General features: G+C 49.3%; 2 protein-coding genes across 8 annotated transcripts in view; one reads left to right on the forward strand and one right to left on the reverse strand.

The window, feature by feature from the left end:
- The window catches only part of TMEM208 (transmembrane protein 208), a 22577-nt gene extending 1912 nt beyond the window's left edge, over positions 1-20665 (forward strand). Inside the window, exons 3-8 of one of the 5 annotated variants that reach the window (XR_005222297.2) lie at positions 462-521; positions 966-1102; positions 4910-4994; positions 9343-9399; positions 10619-10773; positions 20462-20665. Coding sequence is in view for 4 of the 5 variants with exons in the window: in XM_037878154.2 (XP_037734082.1) it covers positions 462-521; positions 966-1102; positions 4910-4994; positions 9343-9399; positions 10101-10187 (426 nt within the window). In the remaining variant the exon portion in view is untranslated. Of the gene's footprint in view, positions 1-461; positions 522-965; positions 1103-4909; positions 4995-6216; positions 6683-9342; positions 9400-10100; positions 11018-20461 lie in introns of those variants that run through there. The other 4 variants (XM_037878154.2, XM_043526121.1, XM_037878156.2 and 1 more) reach the window with 4 other exon arrangements.
- KIAA0895L (KIAA0895 like) overlaps positions 7011-22436 on the reverse strand; it is a 45071-nt gene continuing 29645 nt past the window's right edge. For all 3 annotated transcript variants that reach the window (XM_037878150.2, XM_037878153.2, XM_037878152.2), the window contains 4 exons: positions 19043-19175; positions 16802-17107; positions 11833-11930; positions 7011-8151 (listed from right to left, as the gene is read on the reverse strand). In XM_037878150.2, coding sequence (XP_037734078.1) covers positions 7987-8151; positions 11833-11930; positions 16802-17107; positions 19043-19175 — 702 coding nt within the window. In that variant the 3' untranslated portion in view covers positions 7011-7986. The remainder of the gene's footprint in view (positions 8152-11832; positions 11931-16801; positions 17108-19042; positions 19176-22436) is intronic.

Consider the following 22436-nt stretch of genomic DNA (forward strand, 5'->3'; position numbering starts at 1 on the left):
AAGTGTCTCTCTCCAACAGTCTTCTAGGGCCATGAATTGTCTGCAGCTATTGGCTGGAAAGGTAAATCCCAGCATATTGGGCAGGAAGGAGCTAAGAACTGGCACCAGGAAAGCAAGGAGCTTTCCTTCACCTTAAAGCTTTCACCCCTAGTCAGACTAACATTTCTGCTCTGCTGGAGCCAGCTCATAGGCTTGTGGCTTGCCTAGCTCTGAAAACTGTCTGAATCCAGCTTCAGCTTTCTGACGCCAGGGAGCTCTCTGGAGCTTTCATTTTCCAGCGTCGTAGGACACCTTGCCTGCTTCTGCAAGATCTATTGCAAGTGGGGGTGACTCTCTGAGACTCAGGCCATTTTTCATGATAGCATATTGGGAGAAGGCCCAAAGCTGTCCCGTCCCTGATGTGTTCCTTCCCCTCACACTCGCTGATTCTGGCTGCTTGGCTTTATTTCTCTTGTGTTCAGGCCATTTATGCAGTTGTGAACCTGGTGATCTTCTACACAACAGCCTCCTTCTGGACCTGGGTAAGTCCCTGATCTCTGATCCTTCCCTTTTCAGGGTGGAGGAAGCGAGGGGGTAACACCTGGTGGGGTATTTGTTCCATTCTCTCGCCCTTCCTTCTGCTTCTCCCTGGGGCTGTGAGGAATCTTTACTGGATGTTCAAACAGTGAGCCTCAGATCTCCTGTTGGGGTTAGTGTGGAGTTTGGCATTCACTCACACTGTCTTGGGCCTGATGCCTCCTCATTGTTTCCAGGTTGCTCTGGTAGGCAGTGCATAAGCCATGTTTCCCTGGACACACAGACACCGTGTGTGGGGTTAAGGGGCTTTTACCCACCTGAGACGAGAACATCTTCACTGATCAGAAATGTCAGTACAAATAATTGCTCTGGGGCTCTGCACCTGCTGTTTTACCTTGGGACCTGTGGACTCGTTGCTTTCATGGCTGACCTTTATTTGTTTGTTGCAGGTTGCCTTTGTGTTTAGCATGGTGATCTACAGTGCCAGTTACCGCTCCATGAGCTCCATGGCAAAGGCGTCTTTCACGGACGATGGCAACCTTGCTGACGGGGGAATTGACCTGAATATGGAGCAGGGGATGGCAGAGTGAGTGTCCACACCCACACGAGTCCAGGTGAGCAGGACCTGCTGCCTGAACGCGTACACAGACCCATTTACCCCAGAGAGCATGGGAAGAAGCATAGCAGAGCCTCAGCTCTGAGACCATCCCACAGAGCTCACTTGCTCTCCCCAGTGGGAAACTTCCTTTTCTAATCATTCTTGTCATTTCCCAAGAATCGGTCGAACTGTCCTCGTTGCTTGAACATCTAGCTCTGCCTCCAGGAAGTGAGTAACGGGACACCCCAGGAAGTGTGCTGGACTCAGATAATGACGCGCCCAGGGCCTTCACTAGGCTGGATGGGCGACAGTACCCAGCTGCTCCACCAACTCCTCCCTTGCCCTTTGGCTTCTCTCCTGGGGGTTACATTCACTAGCGGAGGACAGCTCTTCCCCTGCCCTTTGGCTGAGCAGAGTGTTTAGGGTGCATAAAATCTTTACCCTCTCCAAGGTTATAGGGTTCTTTTCCTTGGACTGGCTGCCTGAAACACCTACCCAAGAGTTGTTTCCTTAGAACAAAGTAAGACTTATTAAAAACAGAGAAAACGGAATTAAAAGAAAAGCAAGCTTGCTTAACGGACCTGGATTTATACATCTGAGCTAAGCTAGGTAAGGCACCTTCAGCTTGCTTACAGGAAAGACTAGGCAATTAATAGTGTGTAGTCAAGAGCAAGTCCTTGCTCTCTGGCCTGTCCTCAGAGATCCAGCCCCACGCTGTCCAGAGAGAGTCAGTCCCCTCCCTCAATCTACTCTACCTGTTTGTCAAGTCTTTGTTACAGGTCCTCACCATCCCAGGTGAAGCATTCTGGTTGTCTGTCTGTCCCTTCCCCAACCCTGCATCTGTCTGCTCTGTTTAGATTGTCAGCTCTCTGGGGCATGGACTGTGTGTGTGTGTGTGTGTGTGTGTGTTCAGTGCCCAGCTCAATGGGGACCTGTTCTTGGGCCTGGGGTGCTCCCAGGGGGAAGAGAGCCAGGCAGTGAGAGGGGCTGGTGGGGCAGGCAGTCTGCTCCGGGGGTGAGCTGGGTAAGTATCAGTGTGGGGGAGTACACGAAAAGTCTCACTCCTAGGGATGTAAATATCGTTTAAAATGTTAACCAGTTAAACGATTAAAATTAAAATTATATCGTTTAACCAGTTAACTGGCTGGGCTGGGGGCTGAGGGTTCATGGTTAAGGTCTGTTAATGGTAAGCCTAATGTTAACCGTTTAACCTTTTACCTCCCTAACTCCTTCATGTGGTGCCCTCTACGGTACGGTGGTGAGTCGCCATAGTGGTCTGTCGCGGCGTGTCGGCTGGTGCCGGGACAATCAGAGGGGGTTAACATGCAGGCTTGGGCAGATGGCGCCGCGTTGCTGTATGTTCAGGAGGCCCCCTTCTGATGGACAGGCGAGAAATGGCAATTTTTTAAACCTGGAACTAAAATTCTGTGGAAAACACTGAGGGGAAAAACTGAATTCCACTGGGAGGCCCAGGGTGGCATCCCCTCCCCGAGGGCATGTCTGCAGCATTGAATGTTAAGGGCCCCGCTGACATGTGGGAACCAGGGGCTTAGAACGGCAGAACTATCCCAACCTGACTGCACTGTTGCCAGCACAACTCTGTGACTCCTCCTGTTGCCCTTCCATTGTGTCTATTGCTCATGTTGGCAAAGTTGACATTGCAGCTGAACCAAAGACTTTCTCAAACTTTCTGTGCAAGGGAGGACTCAGGCAAGGAGAGGCGGGGGAAGAGGCAGTTGGCTACCACCAGAAAAAGAAACTGCTCGTGCGTTGGTGCAAAGGCCGTTTGCACTATAGCTTCTGGTGCAACCATCCTGGGTATCGCCACAGCACCCAGTTGGTTTCTCCCTTGTCTCCTTACTACTTAATATCTCTCTTACTCTCCTCATTGACTGCTTACCTCTGGAAAGCTTGCTGGGGCCTTTGTGTGGCGCACGCTGTACAGGGCAGAGCGGTAGTGAAACAACGGAACCACCTGATCGTTTCTGAAATCCTCCTAGTACTATATCCATCCAAACAATTGCCCAGTGATAAAGCACCAGGTTACACACATGGCTTGGTGCTTCGCAGTACAGCTGTGTGATTGGGAGTGGCAGGGAAGATGATTGGCAGGGATGGAGCTTTTACTGGCTTGTTCTAAAAAGTGAAGGTAGATGATTGTATTTGTCCCTTGAATCCACAGCTCATGTAACAGGAAAGATAGAACGTGTAAGTGTTCTGAGTTACTTTTGCCTGGGCAGCAGAGAGAGAGTTCGTACTTGCCTGACACACTGTGCTTCACTGCCTGGAATAATTGTTGTCCAAGATAAATAATAGTGCATGCAAAAATATGCTATTAATGCAGCATAGATGCGCTAAGAAGTCACCAAATGCAACGTTATGGTTTACTGCTCCACTCTGCCCCCTTGTGTTTATGCATTGGAATAGTCTCCAGTGATGTGATCTCAGGGTTTTCCAGTATTTGACTGTGCCCTTTTTTCCAGTAGGGTCAGAACTACGCAGTGTTAGGACTAATGTGCCATACTCTCAGCTGTTCAGTTCATGTCAGTTTGCCATTTGAAGCGCTCCAAGAAGCACTGTTACACTTCCCTGTCATCTGACAGTCCTGTGCCATTTGACTTTGCCACAGGAAGAAATGCTGACTTGAAACTGCTTTTTGTACCGTACTGATCTGAAATGTATTTCCAGTGTCCCGTCTAACCCCGAAGAGGATTTTGTACGTTCCTCGAGGATGAGAGAGGATGTGGTGTAGGCAGTTGTTGCTTGGGAGATCTAGGTTCAGTCCCCAGGGACTGTGGTCCTGTTTGCAAGGTGCTCAGGTGATGTGTGGTCGGGTCCAGACCAGCACTCAGAGAAGCTGTTTCCAAATGCTGGGTAGCTAAGCGTACTCCACGCGGCGCTGCCCACAGTGAGACGTGCTAATTTTTGCTGGTGCACTGTCTGTATGCCAGCCTGTTGGCTTCTTACTCTAGTACGTGTTGTTTCATGTGAGTGCAGGGGGTTGTGTTTCTCTTCTATGCACTTTACAACAATCTACGTGTGTCTGAGCTGTGTAGAAGACAAACGGATCATGCTGTTGTGAGAGCTGCGACTGTGTAATCAAAGCTGGTGTTCAGCCGACCCCTGCCAATGGCTCTCTACGTCTGAGTGTTACCTCAATGGTTTTGTGTGTGGAAAATCAAAGGGGGTGGGGGGAACCTGGCGTGGGGTCAGATGTGTAATGGGCACTTGTCCCTCCAGCTCAGTTTGTGGCCGTTGGGGTATGTTTATCCCTGGGATGCTGCGTCGTGTTAGCTCAGCAGCTGTGTATAGAGATGGAGAGTGTATGGTGAGGGGCTAGCTGCTATGGCATGGGATTGCACCATGAAGTTTAACACCTCTCCTAGTCTGCCAGTCTGGGTCCTGTGAGCGAGCAGGCTTCATGCAGAACACAGGCCAAAATTCACACATAGCCGCCTATAACAGCGTTGATCGTTTTTTCTCCCATTCAGCCAGGCCTGCCCTGCCCCTCCTCTGGGAGCCCGAGGCCCTGTTTGAGTCTTCAGTCAATTGTAGTTAATCCAGAGGACGCTATTTCTCCGAGGCCCTAACACACAGGTCCCGTGGGCTAAGCCAAAGCCATGGGAATGTCCCTGGCCAAAGGAGAATTGGGAAGGGCTGTAGGGGAGACCAGTAGCTTTGTAGTGGCAGCAGAATTGCAGTGTTAACGACAGGGTTTGCAGCTGCAGATGTTCAGTACAGAAAGCCGGCCCTGGCCCAGTGCAATTAACCTGTTGCTTTTACTGTCCCTCTCAGGCACCTCAAGGATGTGATCTTACTGACAGCCATTGTCCAAGTGCTCAGCTGCTTCTCCCTCTATGTCTGGTACTTCTGGCTCTTGGTAAGTCTTTTGGGCCTTTCTCCGTACCCCCAGATTCAAACTTTGCCTTGCTCTCCCTTCCAGCTCTGCTCCATTTCATAGGTTCCAAGGCCAGAAGGACCGAGTCTGCCCACCTGTATAGCACAGGCCAGAGACCTGCCCCAACATAATTCCCAGAGCAGATCTTTTAGAAAAATGGCCAGTCTTGATTTAAAAATTGCCAGGGATGGAGAATTCATCACAGCCCTTGGTAAATTGTCCCAATGTTTAACTACTCTTGCTGTTTACACCTTATTTCCATTTCATTTCTTACCCTCCCTTCCCAGCCTAGAGCTGGTTTTTGGTAAATCATGCAGCCCTCCCCTAATCTTCTCCAGAAGAGAGAGTGCCATTTTGCACGGGAATGCTGAGGCCTGATGAGGTTTGGATGCCACCTCTCTGAAAGCCCTTGGACAGTGAGAGGTCCAGAGGGCAATGATAGATGGGGGAGGGGCATTTGGGGCAGAGTCCAAGCTGTCTTGGGATGTGCATTGTGATACTTTACATGTGTGCTGAGCGCTCAGCACCCCTGAAAATCAATTTTTTTTTTTTGGACCCTTCTAACTTATCAATGGCTTTAACACTTGGCACAGGCAGACATATATTGAAACACAACTTCCTGCACAGACTGATTAAAACCCCCAAACTGGTTATTACCTAGCTTTGTCACCAGTGGGTATGTGTGGCAGAAGCCACCCATTATAAATGGCTGGCTTGCTAAAAGGTAACTCAGAACATTTTCCTTTTTCGGTGGAGCAGCCTCGTGTCTGACCCCTGCATTGGGCATCTTGTCGTGGGGAGCAGACTGAATTGAATAAGCGTTAAAATGGAGTAGCCCATATTCTCTTATTCCTAGGGGCAGTCCTCCGGGAATGGGGGTGAGCCCATTTCTGGGAAGTGGGACCTGGTCTTTGGAGATCTTAGGAACTGAAGCCAAGATTTTCATAAGTAGGCTACAATCATTAGGCCTCAAGTCTATATTTAGGCCCCTAAATAAGTGGGTGGTTCTCAAAAGTGCTGAGCCCCTGCAGCTCCCATTGATTGTGGCACGTATCTAGGTCCCCAGCACTAACGTAAATAAAGACCTAGACCAGGTGTCGTGTCCAATTCTGGATGTAGAATCAGCTTCACCAGAGCTCCGCGTTACCTGGTAGCTGAGCGGCGTCCTACAGTAACTGAGTTTGCGGCCTGTTGTGCTTTGTAGGCTCCAGGACGGGCTCTCTACCTCCTGTGGGTGAACATCCTGGGGCCCTGGCTCACGGCCGACTCTTCAGCTGCCACCCAGGAGCCAAATGAGAAGAAGCAACGCCGCCAGGAGCGCCGCCAGATGAAGCGCTTCTAGCTACACAGGTGGGGGTGGATTAGATCTAATCCACCAGCTCCACCTTGTTACCTCATCAGGGATGCGATTTAAACCAATCAGAAACCATCACAGTGTCCGTCACCCCTCATCCATCCATTCCACTATAAAGGCTGCCAGAGACTTCCCTTGACTGCGTCTGATGGTCACATCAGGGGCCGCTCCACCACTTGGGGCCTTACTTGACAAGGGGGAGGGAGGTTACGATGGGATATGTGTAAATAGCTTTTTCAAGCAATGGTGTAACGCGTTTGGGGATTGGGAATTGCCTTGTTGGAGGAAATATATTAAAGAGGCGAATCTAAGCGCAGGGACTGGTGGCCGATGTTTGCTTCAGGGTCAAACTTTGCAACAACATCAAAAAATCACCAGGAGGCAGAGACGAGAGCTGGAAAATGTCATGCCGCAAAGTGAACGTTTGACTAAGTTCTAAGCTATGGAGAAAGGGCCTTCAGAATGGAACTGGCTACTCGCTGAACTATCACTGACAGGGCTGGGACCGTTCACAAGAGTCCTCCAACACTGCCAGAAATCTGGTGCTCAGATCTCACGTTCTTGGATGACACCTTCTCACAGTCCCCCAGTGAGGCCTCCAGCAAAAAGAGGCCTTCCAATGTCACTGACGCTTCCCATGTAAACACGAGTGGAAAAAAATCTTTATTGGGGGGATTAAAATCCTTCTTACAGCTGAGGAATGGTCAAGGGCAAAGGCATTTTTACAGGCGCTGTCTAGACAAAGGGTGGGAAGCAACTAAGCAGCTGATTGAGTTCTGGCGCAGAGTGTGCTGACCAGAGCGCCTGCTCGTGAGGAAATATTGCACTGTCGGAAGCTTTTCAGGGCATGCAGCCTACATTTGATTTCTTTAATACTATCCAGTCCACTCTCACCAATTAGGGAAGTCACTCCTAGCTGTGTGGTTTCCCCACTGCCCAGGTCCTACAGTGATGAGCACAGTGTAAGACCCGATACAGACGAGAACAGACCTGGTAATCCTTCATCCTCTCCTGGAGTGCAGCGCTCCCTTCCACCCTCCCTGACCAATCTGCGGCTGCCTCCTAGGGTTTTAACATGTGATCTGCAGACTTCACAGTCCTCTCAGTGATTCCTATAGAAACATTTCTGTTCTCCATCTTGGATTTGGGCTGTTTAAATATCTTCCATCATCCTTCCTTTCCCCAGTGTAACGCCCTCCCTCCACAACAGCATGTATAAAAAACAACCCCCAAAGCACCTCTGGTGCTAGTTCCCTCCCGTGGCATTGCATGCATCTTAGCCATTGTCCCCTCCCCCCACCCTCACCGCTGCATTCCGTACTGCTAAGCCATGCCCTCCTGCAGGAATCCACACACAACCAGCTCTCCCTTTGCAGGACCCAGTTCTGAATGGATGGGAGGAAGCTTCCTCCAGGTGAGGACTGACCTGCTGAACAGTCACAAAATGAATAATAAATACACAGACCCCATGGCACCCTGAATGCTTTGGACGGCTGCAGTCAGACACGCACACAAGACAACTCCCTTTTGTGCCCAAGGCTTCCTGGCACAAAAGGCAGCGTGGCCTGGGAAGTGGGACTCTGCCACAGGGGCAGGTAGGTCAGGACCCTGCAGACCAGGTCAGTCCGGCAGCAACTGCTCTAGCTCTTCCTCATTCAGTCTGTTGGTGGCGATGATGTGGTCAAGCTGCTGTCTGTACCGTTCCATGTCCTGCATGAAATGGGGGATTCGCGCCTTCTCTAGAACACCAAATTCCTTCAGCTGGTTCACATCTTCATAGGAGACCTGGTGGAAAGAAAACAGATGTTTCAGGCCAGCCACACAAGGGGATCTCTGCACACCTGCAGATTCACTCACCTCCTGCTGTATTGTGGGAGGGCTGCTAATTGTTAACTACACTAGCCCGGGCCTTACTGATAGGGCACTGCATGGTAGCAAGAATGGATGGAACGTTCCCAGGAATTCCAGGCACCTGAGCTACATGGTCACTCTCCAGCCAGGAGGGATGGGTGGCTATGAACCACCAGCTCCAGACTCTCTGGTCTGGGGTGATGTGAAGGGGTCATGGAGATGCTTCCAACAGATACTCTTGTTTCTCACTGCAGTGCATGAGACAACGAGCTGTTGCCCCTCGGCTCAGCAGGTGCAGATATTTGGGTCTGGCAGGTCAGTTTCCCATTTGGAGCAGAAATTGCTGATATGGAGGCAGCTGAGACAGAGCACAGGCAACTCCCTCTAGCAGACACCTTCTCTCAGGTCCTACAAACAGCGGCTCATCTGGACTGACAGGAACTTTGCTTGAGCCCTTGAGCTTGCACCTGGTGGGGGCTGCAGTGAGGGCAAGGTACAGGGTGGGATGGCACTGCCTTGCTCAGCCATAGAACAAACCGACGTAATCACACGCTTATCCCTGTGACAGGGACCAGAGCACCTACTGTAGGCCTAAATCAGCAAATGTATCGAAATAAGCCATGCAGCAAGAAACTGGGGTCAGGCCAGAGCTTCTGAAATACACAGTAGTCTCTGAATGCCCAGGCCAAGCCAAACCAAAGAAGGACCAAGAGAGTCTCTCAGGTGTGGTGACTTTCTTGGGAGACTCCCCAGGTAGGCTGGTTAATTTGCTGGGTTTTGTCACCTCACACTGATGGTATCTATCTTTGTGATCAGGAAAAACGCAGGCCCAGGGTAGCAAGTGCCGCCTGTGTCTAAAAGCTCTTCTGTGTGGCACAGATATGGGAGCTCAACACGACTGGTTCCACCGGGCTGAGAACCAATGCTGACATGGCCAGGCTTGAGCTATCAAAATTAGCACGGGGTGAGCCTGTCTGAAGCTGCTCAAATCTCAGCACCATATGGAGGGGGAGGGGGACTGTATAGAGAAGTTTCCCTGTCCAGGAGAGTAGAAAGGTGTCTGACAAAGCACCTGGGCTGCAACCTGCTCTGGAACAGAACTGCTGACACTTCCTGTTCCCTCAGGTGGTGGACAGGTCTATTGCCGGCATTTCCCACATCCAGAAAATGGTCTCCGCGATGGTGAGTCCGAGGGACCGTTTGTGATCTCTGCTGAGATGGTTCACTAGACATTTCTGGGAGGAGGATGCTTTGAGCATTAGTCCATTCTTGATGCAGAAAGTCCACAGGTTCATTGGACAGGCACCTCTCTGCTTGTTTAACCAGACCATCGCAGCAGTGTTCTCCATGAGCACGTGCACAGAACAACCTCTGATATGAGGTAGATACGCTTGACAGGCCAGGTGAATAGCTGAAAGCTCTCAAACACTGATGGTGGAGAGAGAGATCCTGAGCTGACCAGAGACCCTGAGTCTGAAAGTCCTCCCCGGCCAATAGATGAAGCATCTGTGACTAGGGTCATTGAGGGCAGGGTTGGGGAAAAGGGAACCCGTTGTATACACTGGCAAGGTCCATCCACCAGTCCAGGGATGACAAGACACTTGCATGTACGTGAGTCAGCATGTCCTGTGGATGCCGAGTGGGACAGCAGGCAGACTTCAACCACCTCTGCAGGGCTCTGCGGAGAAGTCTGGCATGCTGAGCCACATACATGCAAGCTGCCACGTGACCTAGAAGTCTCAGGGAACTCCTCACTGTCATACGAGCATATACTTTGCAGTCTTTGTATGAGTCCGATACTATCTGAAACCTGGCCTGAGGTACAGAGGAGCTCGGTGTGATCTGCTCAAGAGACACTCCTGTGAATTCAACTCTCTGTACAGGGAGAAAAGAGTTACTGTGACACTGAGACACATTGGTGCCAGCCAGCAAAGGGGTCACTGTCAGTTAGAAGCAATGCCTGTCTCTGACCTGACAAACTCACTGTGCCTAATACACTGCTTTCAAGGTATTTATTAAAGAAGGGCAGCTTGTGAGGTCTCTGCTGAAAACTTGTAACTTATCAATCCTCAATCATTGCAAGATATGTGCACTGGTTTTACTTAAGGGATAATGTAACTAGATTGAAAATTAGGCCCTTATGGGTCTTGAGGAAAGTGAGTCAACTGGGAATAATGTGTCTTGGTGACAGCCCATTAAAGTGGAAAGGGGTTGCCACCCCCCTTGCTGGCTAGCCAATTACATAACGTATAGTGCTGTCGTCCACCATTGCAGCAGCCCAAACAATCAGTGGCAAACCATCAAAGATAAACTATAAGCCCACTGAAGTGAGATGGGATGCTATGGCAGCGAAGAGATGGCCCTCCGCGTAAAGGCAAAGGACTGATTCAGTGTCTCACAGGGTGGAGAAAGACACGCTGCAGCATCCAGCCACTGACAAAGAACCTGGCTGAGTGGGGATGCTGCATGGAAGATGCTGTCCTAGCTCCTGGGGACTAGCAAATGCTGCAAAAGACTGAACTTTCAGGAGAGAATCTACTTGATTGGATAGATAAGGTAACTAGTAATAAATGTCAGCCCTAGTTTGTGTTTTATATGTAGCCATTTTTTTCCATCGCTCACACTTGTTTCCATTCTCTCTCAAATAAATTTCTTTTTCATAGAAATTCAGGACAGGAAGGGACTTGGATAGATCATCTAGTCCAGTCCCCTGCACTGAGGCAGGACTAAATATTATCTAGGCATCCCTGGCAGGTGTTTGGCTAACCTGTTCTTAAAAACCTCTGACAACAGAGATTCCACAACCTCCTTAGGTTATCTGTTCCAGTGCTTAGCTACCCTTAAGTTAGGAAGTATTTCCGAATATCCAACCTAAATCTCCCTTACTGCAGTTCAAGTCCATTGCTTTTTGTCCTGTCCTAGGTGGTTAAGAACAATTTTTCACCCTCCTCTTTATAACAACCTTTTACGTACTTGAAGACTGTTATTCCCACCCTTCCCCCAGTCTTTTCTTCTCCAGACTAAACAAACACAGTTTTTTCAGTCTTTCCTCACAGGTCATGTTTTCTAGACTGTTCATTATTTTTGTGGCTCTCCTCTGGACTTTCTCCAATTTGTCCACATCTTTCCCGAAGTCTGGTGCCCAGATTTGGACACAATACTCCATCTGAAGCCTTACCAGTGTAGAATAGAGTGGAAGAATTACTTTTTGTGTCTTGCGTAACAACACTCCTGCTAATAGATCCCAGAATGATGTCCACATTTTTCTAACACCGTTGACTCATATTTAGTTTGTGATCCACTATAATCCCCTCATCCCTTTCTGCAGTAATTTCCTATTTGGTATTTGTGCTAAATTCCATAATTCAAGAACAGGGTTAATGACCAAAACTGGGTTTGTCATGTTAATCTTCTGAGTATTTACATTAATCAAATAGCAAAGTTTACGATTATGTCCCTGAGACCAAGGGGAAGAACCCTAGTTATCGCACTGGCTGGGGGTGTAAAAACGCCATATAAATAATCCATAAACCATGGCCCATCCTGCAGCGAACTGTTTCCATGTACTGATTTCACACCAGGAAGCAGGTTCTGTCCATCACTCCAGGCTGTTACCTTGCCCAGTTCTGCCAGCAACCGGAAGTCAATAGTCTGCCGATGCCTCAGGATCCGGAGAATTCCATCCAGATACACTTGATCCTTACTGAAACAGCCTGGAAGAGAGTAAGGAGGAGAAGTGCTAGCTGCTGTGGACCTAATTTTCATCCCACCCTGGTGCAAATCAACGGCATTTCAACAGACGTCAGCTGGGGTGTGACTGCACTTGGAGCGAGGGGTGCGGTGCCCAGCTCACACAGATGTACCGTGCTGGCTCTCATCAGCTGAAAGGATCATAGTGTAGCTGCAGCAGCACGGCAGTGGCAAGGGCTGGCTGCCCCAAGCACAAACCCGTCCAGGCCCCCTGGGTACGTACATGGGGCAGCCAGTGCGCTGCGGCTGCGCTGCTACTTGTAATGTGCTGGCTCGATGAGCGCTACCGTGGGTATGTCTACACGAGCTCAGCATGGCAGCTCTAGCTCCAAGCGTACACATCCCTTAGAGTTAGACTAGGAAAGAACTGGTGTAAGTGAATCACAGAATCTCAGGGTTGGGAGGGGCCTCCGGAGGTCATCTCGTCCCACCCCCTGCTCAACGCAGGGCCAATCCCCAACTAAATCATCCCAGCCAGGGCTTTGTCAAGCCTGGCCTTAAAAACCTCTAAGGAAGGTGTCAAGGTTCCTTCCCCACTCTGAACTCTAGGGTACAGATGTGGGGACCTGCATGAAAACCTCCAAAGCTTACTTTTACCAGCTTAGGTTAAAACTTCCCCAAGGTACGAACTATTTTACCCTTTGCCCTTGGACTTTCGCTGCCACCACCAAACGTTTAACCGGTTATGGGGAAAGAGTTGTTTGGAAACGTCTTTCCCCCCCAAATCCTCCCAACCCTTGCACCCCACTTCCTGGGGAAGGCTTGATAAAAATCCTTACCAATTTGCATAGGTGACCACAGACCCAAACCCTTGGATCTTAAGAACAATGAAAAAGAAATCAGTTTCTTAAAAGAAGAATTTTAATAGAAGAAAAAGTAAAAAAAAATCACCTCTGTAAAATCAGGATGGTAAATACCTTACAGGGTAATTAGATTCAAAACATAGAGAATCCCTCTAGGCAAAACCTTAAGTTATAAAAAGACACAAAAATAGGAATATCCATTCCATTCAGCACAGCTTATTTCCTCAACCATTTAAAGAAATCATAATCTAACGCATATCTAGCTAGATCTCTTACTAAGTTCTAAGACTCCATTCCTGTCTGTTCCCGGCAAATGCATCACACAGACAGACCCAGACCCTTTGTTTCTCCCCCCTCCAGCTTTGAAAGTACCTTGTCTCCTCATTGGTCACTGTGGTCAGGTGCCAGCGAGGTTATCCTAGCTTCTTAACCCTTTACAGGTGAAAGGGTTTTTCCTCTGGCCAGGAGGGATTTTAAAGGTGTTTACCCTTCCCTTTATATTTATGACAGAAGGAGATTCCACCACCTCCCTAGGTAACCCATTCCAGTGCTTCACCACCCTCCGAGTGAAAAAGTTTTTCCTAATATCCAACCTAAACCTCCCCCACTGCAACTTGAGACCATTACTCCTTGTTCTGTCATCTGCTACCACTGAGAACAGTCTAGAGCCATCCTCTTTGGAACCCCCTTGCAGGTAGTTGAAAGCAGCTATCAAATCCCCCCTCTTTCTTCTCTTCTGCAGACTAAACAATCCCAGTTCCCTCAGCCTCTCCTCATAAGTCATGTGTTCCAGTCCCCTAATCATTTTTGTTGCCCTCTGGTGGACGCTTTCCAATTTTTCCACATCCTTCTTTTAGTGTGGGGCCCAAAACTGGACACGGTACTCCAGATGAGGCCTCACCAATGTCGAATAGAGGGGAACGATCACGTCCCTTGATCTGCTGGCAATGCCCCTACTTATACGTCCCAAAATGCCATTGGACTTCTTGGCAACAAGGGCACACTGTTGACTCATATACAGCTTCTTGTCCACTGTAACCCCTAGGTCCTTTTCTGCAGAACTGCTGCCGAGCCGGTCGGTCCCTAGTCTGTAGCGGTGCATGGGATTCTTCCGTCCTAAGTGCAGGATTCTGCACTTGTCCTTGTTGAACCTCATCAGATTTCTTTTGGCCCAATCCTCTAATTTGTCTAGGGCCCTCTGTATCCTATCCCTACCCTCCAGCGTATCTACCTCTCCTCCCAGTTTAGTGTCATCTGCAAACTTGCTGAGCGTGCAGTCCACGCCATCCTCCAGATCATTAATGAAGATATTGAACAAAATCGGCCCCAGGACCGACCCTTGGGGCACTCCACTTGATACCGGCAATTAGACATGGAGCCATTGATCATTATGAGGTCAGAAGCAAGTGAGGTCAGAAGCAAGTCCAGCGGGCTCAGGTCAGTACTAGGACCAGCGGTCTCCAATATATTTATTACTGACCTGGGAAAGGGGTGAAGAGTGAGGTAATGAAATCTGCTTAGGAGAAAATTAAAGCTATCACTGTAAACTATAAGGGGTTTCCTGGTCCTGCTTGCAGGTTAGGGACCTCTGGGAGAAGCTACATGATCTGGTTTCTTCAGTCCAGTGGTTCTCAACTTGTGGTCCAGGGACCCCTAGGGGTCTGCAGACTATGGCTAAGATCTCCAAAGGGGTCCGCACCTCCATTTGAAATTTTTAGGGTCTACAAATGAAAAAAGGTTGAAAACCACTGTTCTAGACTCTCCTTTATGTCCTTTATACTCCAGCTCAGGTTTCTGTGGACAACGCAAGCTTAAGCATGGTAAATGTTGTTTTTCCCACCAACGTTAGGAAAACAGCCCTCTGTTTATCAGTATCTTCTATCGCATACGCGTAAAAATACTGCTAAAGTCTCTGAATGTATGTTGCAAAATCTTCCTCCCCCCCCCCCCCCCCCCCCCCCCCATTAAACTGGAAACTCTCCATATTGTGGTAGGTAGCCATTTTATCTCTACTCTTCATCGTCCTCTTTTATTTTTCTTTCCTAAAGAAGCCGTCCCAGCTTTCTCTGTTATGTTCACAGCACACACACAAAAGTAGAAGAAAAACAGAAATACTCTTTCTGCAGGCTGCCATGTAATGTTACTTCATTTCTTAGGCTATGTCTACACTTCGAGCTGGGGTGTAGCTTGATGAGAGACAGGTGCTAAAAACAGAGCGTAGCTGTAGCAGTGTGAGCTGCAGGACGGACCAGCCACCGTTAAGTATGTACCTGTCTGAAAGTCTAGGCACATACTCAGGATGCCTAGCTCATGGCTACACTTGATTTTTAGTGTGCTCGCTGGGTGTGCGCTACCATGAGTATATCTCCTTGAGCTGGGACTCACCCCCCTAGCTGCACGTGTAGATGTACTCGTAGAGTCCAGATCTCAAACCCAAAACAATAAAAAAAAACAGAGAGAGACAAAGCAGGCTGCTCCCTAAGACAGCGAGAGGCCCAACTCACCTCACTTCGCTCTAGGCTGGCTCTCCACAGACTGACTGCTGCTATCCCCAGATCACACACTTCCCTACCGAGCCCCCTAGCCTGCAAGCAGGAGCGGGAAACCCGTTATAATTTGAAGTGGTAGTGCTGGTAATGGTAACACAGTTTTCAGTACCCCCCAAGTGATACACTAGTAGAGGACTCTTTAATCTAGCAAATAAAGTCAGAACAAAATCCAAGGGCTGGCAGTTGAAACTAGATGAGGGGTAATTAACCATTGAAAAAACTGACACAGAGGCGTGGTGGATTCACTGTCACCTGGAGTCTTTAAACAAAGACAGGGGCAGCTGCTCAAATGTATTCCAGTGCCTAGCTCCCAGTAAAACCAATGGGAGTCAAGTGCCTCAGTCCCTCTGAGTGATGGGGCTGCTACAGGGATCCCTAGTGACATTCTCCAGCTGTGTATGCAGGAGGGCAGAAGGGATGGTCACAGTGACCCCTCCTGGCCCTAAAATCTATAAATCTATGAAAAGCATGAGCAGCGGCAGCACTCTTTGTAATCGTAGTATTTCAACGACTGTCTACAAGGGTTCTGGGTGTTAAGTGTCAGTATTTGTCTGACAAGTGGACTGGGTGGTTCCTCGGTCTGTGACAATGATTGGGAGCTGTTACAATCACCCACGTTCAGGGCTCCGGCTACCGTAGTGCTGCCTTGGACTCAGTGTAACGCTTCTTGAAAAGCCCTGGAGAGACCCAACTCTGCAAGTGCTTCAGCAAAAAGAGAGGCTGAGGTGCCAGCGTGGGGGTGTCAGAGGAGTTGTACACAGAAGGTCCATATCCCACATTACATCTAGTCAGTTTCACTGTTACCCCTCTGCAGTCAGCCAGTTTCTCCTCTGGCTCATGTGGGTCTCTCACACAGCCAAATGACAGGGGCAGAATGGCTGGGCTAGGACCTGAGGCTACTTTTTAAACTCATTTTTGCACAGGTCTTGAAGGGATAGTGTCACCTCCAAAGCTAGTCAGAGCAACACAAGAAAGGGAGAACTCTTCAGGGAAGACACCCCCCACCAGGGTGCCCCCCTTCCACAGCCATGTGAGCTCAGGTTAGAAAGGAGCTGCTGGCAGGGGCCACCACGGATTCAACCAGCCAGAGCAGGGCCCAGCTGTGACACCACGGCCTTGTACAGTTCTCATGCTGGACCCTGTGCTGATGGTTGTCCACACCATCCCTCTCCTGCCACCAGTTCTCCATGCTCACTCTCCCTTTCCTGCCAATCCCCACCTAAAACAGCAAATCCCCAGCTTGCGGTACTGAGGTGCCATTTGCGGCCCCCACATTGCTCGCTCTGCTGGCGTGGTCCAGTCCTGCACACACACAGCAAGAGACCCTCCATGCTCTGATGAGACACGCTGGAACATAGGGGAGGAGAACAGAGATTCACCCCTGGGCAGTAGCAGAGCTAGGAACCGACCCCAGGTCTCCAGCCTCCCAGCCCAGTGTCTTAACCACCAAGTCCCATTCCCTGCAGTGGAGCTATCTCCCACCTGGCTGTGAGGTGTCAGTCTGGCCTCGTTTTGCCCGCACGCAGTAGTCCCACCGGACTCTGGCGTCTTGGACGTACTGCTCCAAGTGCTGGAAGAGCACGCTGAAGGACATGTGACTGGCCTGGTGGACGGTGTAGTACAGCAGCGCTGCCCGCCACAGAAAGGGCTGCTTACGGAAGAGGACACTATGCAGACTGGCCAGGCCTTCTTCTGTGGGGTTAGCAGGCTTCAGGCCATACTGCTTACGGCCCTCCATGCTGTGCCAAGGCTGGCGGGCATTATTCACCCCACGGATGTAATGAGTGCCTAGAGAAGACAAGGGAGAGAAATTAGTCAGCCTCAACCCATGTCTCACACACCCTGTGCAAAGCCCCTGGGCAATGGGGCTAGGAAATCAGGAGCATTGGGGGTAAATCGTTCCCCACATTGATAAGGGACATGGCAAACTCCCCCTACCCCACAGCTACTCTTTCAGCAGATAAAAGTCTAACAAAAGCGTGTCTCTCTCACCAACAGAAGTTGGTCCAGTAGAAGGCATTACCTCACCCATCTCGTCTCTCTGACAAAACCTCTGACATTTGATCTTCCCCTTCAGAGCTCAGGAGCACAGCAGCTACTAACTGTGCTCTAGGACTGGTGGCAGGAGGGCTGGAATAATACTCCATTAATCCTTTGATATCTAAACTGTCCCCCAGGGCCAGATGGCTTCACTGCTGAGTTTAACAAACTTTTACAAAATCTAAGCTCCCTGGTTCAATAAGCAGAAATTAACAACCCTCCCTCAGGCCTCTCTCTAGAGCAGTGGTTCTCAATCAGAGATCTGGGGCCCTCTGGGGGGGGGGCAGTGAGCAGGTTTCGGGGGGATCTGCCAAGCAGGGCCAGTGTTAGACTTGCTGGGGCCCAGGGCATAAAGCTGAAGCACCACTGTGCAGGGCTGTAGCCAGGAGCCCTGAGCCATGCCACCTGGAGCTGAAGCCTGAGGAACATAGCTCTGCAGGGTCCCCTGTGGTTTGGGGCCCTGCTTGCTACCCTCTAACGTTGGCTCTGGCTTTTATAAGGCATTGGTGGGCTGTGGAGTTTTTATAGCATTTTGGGGGGACCTCAGAAGGAAAAAGGTTGAGAACCCCTGCTCTAGAGCCCCCCACCCCCACTTGCACTTGGGACTCCTTGATCGTCAGGCTTCTCCTTGCCACCTCCCCTCCTGCCCCTGACAAAGCACCTGCTGGGAGGGGACACCTTTGTCTGGACCCTTCTGGCTGAGAGCTCTGAAAGGTCTTTCAGTGGGCACTGAATGAATCAGGGTCCTGTGGAAAAAGTAGCATGTGACTCTGTAATTAAAGCCTGTATCCTAATGCATACGCACAAAGAGACGGAAGGGAGGTTGGAGCGGGAGCCCTAATTCTGGTGCTTCTGAACTTTTGAGAGCTTGATTTTGCAGCCCTAGCTGAATGTGTGAACCTATAGCGGTCGTGCTCCTGCCCTGCCCTAATGCTGCACTAACACCTTTTCAACTAATTCCAGCACGCACGTTAACCCTCCCGAGCCGCAGTGGGCACGGCAGAGGGTGCTTCGGCTCTTCCAGCCACCAGTGCCATGTGTTCAGTGCCACGTGGGGGGGAGGGCTCCCGCTCCCCAATGGACAGGACTTCAAAGAGGGCTCTGTGCTTGCTGCCAAGGGGCAACTCCCCCATGGGGATCACAGAGGCCTTCAAAGAAGAAAGGGCCATTTTCCAATGAAAAAAATGTCCACTGTGAAAAATTCCGAGCAGTTTTTCTTGGCGTCCCACCCTCACCTGCTGCCCTAAACAACCCCCTCTGTGCCTCCCTCCATCGGCATTTCTCCATGTAGTGCTGAGTCCTCACCCCCACCGTTGTGCAGAGCCAGCTCCAAGGGGTCCTGGCATTGGAGCCGACCAGGCTCTGCAGCCCCTCACCACCTCTGGCTCTTCTCCTCCCTCCCTCCTATCAGCAGTAGCTTGGAGAAGTTGAGGTGCTCCCAGGTCAGGGTGTTATTTCCAGTGTGGTTACCCCAGAGGCCAATAGAGAAGGACGGCTGCCTCCCGGCTCTGTGACATGATGGGCTCCAGCCTCCTTCTGCCCACCCCACCCCGCAAAGGCCATGCAACATGCTGATCCATTTTATTCCCTTTCAACAGCAGGAGCGTTAGTTCCTGGTGAGTCCCTGCGTGGCTCAACATCCCCGGCGCCCCGCATGGCCCGTGCCTCCAGCCCAGCTCTGACCTATTTCATGGCGCAGCATGCCCTCCAGCCAGTATTGCCGGGCTCCGGACAGGTTGATTGCCAGGGTGGGCCGGCTGTTCTCCACCATCATCACGGCTTGGGACAGCAGGTCCTCAGTCAGATGAACGACCACCTGGGGGAGACGGAGAATGAGAGTCAGGATGATCATGTTAGTGATCAATGGCTCCGTGTCTAGTTGGCAGCCGGTATCAAGTGGAGTGCCCCAAGGGTCGGTCCTCGGGCCGGTTTTGTTCAATATCTTCATAAATGATCTGGAGGATGGTGTGGATTACACCCTTAGCAAGTTTGCAGATGACACTAAACTGGGAGGAGAGGTAGATACGCTGGAGGGTAGGGATAGGATACAGAGGGCCCTAGACAAATGAGAGGATTGGGCCAAAAGAAATCTGATGAGGTTCAACAAGGACAAGTGCAGAGTCCTGCACTTAGGGCGGAAGAATCCCATGCACCGCTACAGACTAGGGACCGAATGGCTCGGCAGCAGTTCTGCAGAAAAGGACCTAGGGGTTACAGTGGACGAGGAACTGTATATGAATCAACAGTTTGCCGTTGTTGCCAAGAAGGCCAATGGCATTTTGGGATGTATATGTAGGGGCATTGCCAGCAGATTGAGGGACGTGATCGTTCCCCTCTATTCGACATTGGTGAGGCCTCATTTGGAGTACTGTGTCCAGTTTTGGGCCCCACACTACAAGAAGGATGTGGAAAAATTGGAAAGCATCCACCAGAGGGCAACAAAAATGATTAGGGGACTGGAACACATGACTTATGAGGAGAGGTTGAGGGAACTGGGATTGTTTAGTCTGCGGAAGAGAAGAATGAGGGGGGATTTGATAGCTGCTTTCAACTACCTGCAAGGGGGTTCCAAAGAGGATGGATCTAGACTGTTCTCAGTGGTAGCAGATGACAGAACAAGGAGTAATGATCTCAAGTTGCAGTGGGGGAGGTTTAGGTTGGATATTAGGAAAAACTTTTTCACTCGGAGGGTGGTGAAACACTGGAATGCGTTAGCTAGGGAGGTGGTGGAATCTCCTTCCTTAGAAGTTTTTAAGGTCAGGCTTGAGAAAGCCCTGGCTGGGATGATTTAGTTGGGGACTGGTCCTGCTTTGAGCAGGGGGTTGGACTAGATGACCTCCTGAGGTCCCTTCCAACCCTGATGTTCTGTGATGGCATGGTCACAACTGGCAGCCCCATGCACACCTTTATGATACTATGCACTCCCAGGAGGACTATCAAAATTTAAGTGGGCCATTATAAGACAAAAGCTTTGTTAACTGCTCAGTCCACTCATGGAGCAGTATGTGCTGGTCTTGTCCCATGGTTTTGAATGCTGGGAGAGGGGAACAGAAATAGATGATGGGGAGATTTTTCATCTCTTCAGTGTTTGAACTCTCACAGAGCCAGAGAAGCCAAACTGAAGCCAGAGATCCCCAGGGGCTACCTCCTGGGTCTGCCCTGAAAGACACTTTGAATTGACAGATCACTACAACTCTGTCACTCTCAGAATCTAGATGATAACTCATTTCTGTGTGTTGTTTGCTTGCTTTAACCTGTAAGTACTCTCATTCCTTTTTCCTAGTTAATAAACCTTTAGATAGTTTATTACAGGATTGGGACAGGCATTGTCTTTGGTGTAAGATCTAGGTACCAATTTATCTGGGGTAAGTGACTGGTCTCTTGGGACTGGAAGCAGCCTGAATGTGGTGTAATTTTGGGTGTAAGTGACCATTTATCACTAAGTTCAGTTTGTCGGGGTGGCAAAATAGACTGGAGAGTCTCACGGGACTGTCTGTGCCCCCATGGGAAGACTGGTTTGGTGATCCAGGAGTTCACATTTGGTACTGGGTTGGTGAAATCTAATTATAGAACATACCACCAGTTTGGGGTGTAATTAGATAGTCTGCCTTGAGGCAGTGTGACAACTTCTTCTTGGAGCAGTTAGTCCTGGAACCCACAAGGGGAGAGGCAATTCTTGATTTAGTCCTGAGTGGCACAGGATCTGGTCCAAGAGGTGAACATAGCTGGAACCGCTCAGTAATAGCAACCACAATGTAATTAAATTTAACAATCTTGTAGGGAGGAAAATACCAAAGAAACCCTCCACAGTAGCATTTAACGTCAAAAAGGGGGGACTACACAAAAACGAAGAGTCTAGTTAAATGGAAATTAAAAAGAACAGTCACAAGAGTGAAGTCCTTGCAAGCTGCATGGAAACTTTTTAAAAACACCATAACAGAAGCTCAAACTATATGTATAGCCCAAATAAAAACAAAACAGTAACAGGACCAAAAAATCTTCACCACTAAACAATAGAGTAAAAGAGGCAATTAGGGACAAAAAGGCATCCTTTCAAAATTGGAAGTCAAATCTTACTGAGGTAAATAGAAAGGAACATAAACTCTGGAAAGTCAAGTGTAGGTATAACTAAGCAGGCCAAAAACAGAATTTGAAGAGCAACTAGCAAAAGACACAAAAACTAACAGAAATTTTTCAAGTACATCAGAAGCAGAAAGCCTACCAAACAATCCATAGGGACACTGGATGATTGAGGTGCTAAAGGGGCACTCAAAGAAGACAAGGCCATTGCAGAGAAGCTAAATGAATTCTTTACATCACTCTTCATAGCAGAGGGTGTGTGGGAGATTCCCACAATTGAGCCAACCTTTTCAGGTGACAAATCTGAGGAACTGTACCAGACTGAGGCATCAATAGAGAGGTTTGGGGATAAATTAAACAGTAATAAATCACCAGGATCAGATTAAACTAGCTAGAGACATAAAGAGTAACAAGAAAACATTCTACAGACACATTAGAAGCAAGAGGAAGATCAAGGAGAGGGCAGGCCCATTATTCAATGAGAGGGGAAAGACAATAACAGAAAATGTGGAAATGGCGGAAAAGCTAAACGACTTGTTTGTTTCAGTTTTCACCAAAAAGGTTAGTAGCGATTGGACGTCTAACATAGTGAACGCCAGTGAAAGTATGGTAGGATCTGAGGCTAAATTAGGGAAAGAACAAGTTAAAAAAATTACTTAGATAAGTTAGATGTCTTCAAATCAGTAGGGCCTGATGAAATACATCCTTGAATTCTCAAGGAGCTAACTGAGGAGATATCTGAGCCAGCCACAGATTATCTTCAAAAAACGCATGGAAGACAGGCAAGATTCCAGGGGACTGGAAGAGGGCAAATATAGTGCTAATCTATAAAAAGAGGAATAAGGACAACCCAGGGAATTACAGACCAGTCAGCTTAACTTCAGTCCGGAATGATAATGGAGCAGATAATCAAGCAATCAGTTTGCAAATACCTAGAAGACAATAAGGTGATAAGTAACACTCAGCATGGATTTGTCAAGAACAAATCACATCAAAC

This window comes from Chelonia mydas, chromosome 12 (genome assembly GCF_015237465.2).
Source record: "Chelonia mydas isolate rCheMyd1 chromosome 12, rCheMyd1.pri.v2, whole genome shotgun sequence".
In the NCBI taxonomy this organism is placed as follows: domain Eukaryota; kingdom Metazoa; phylum Chordata; order Testudines; family Cheloniidae; genus Chelonia; species Chelonia mydas.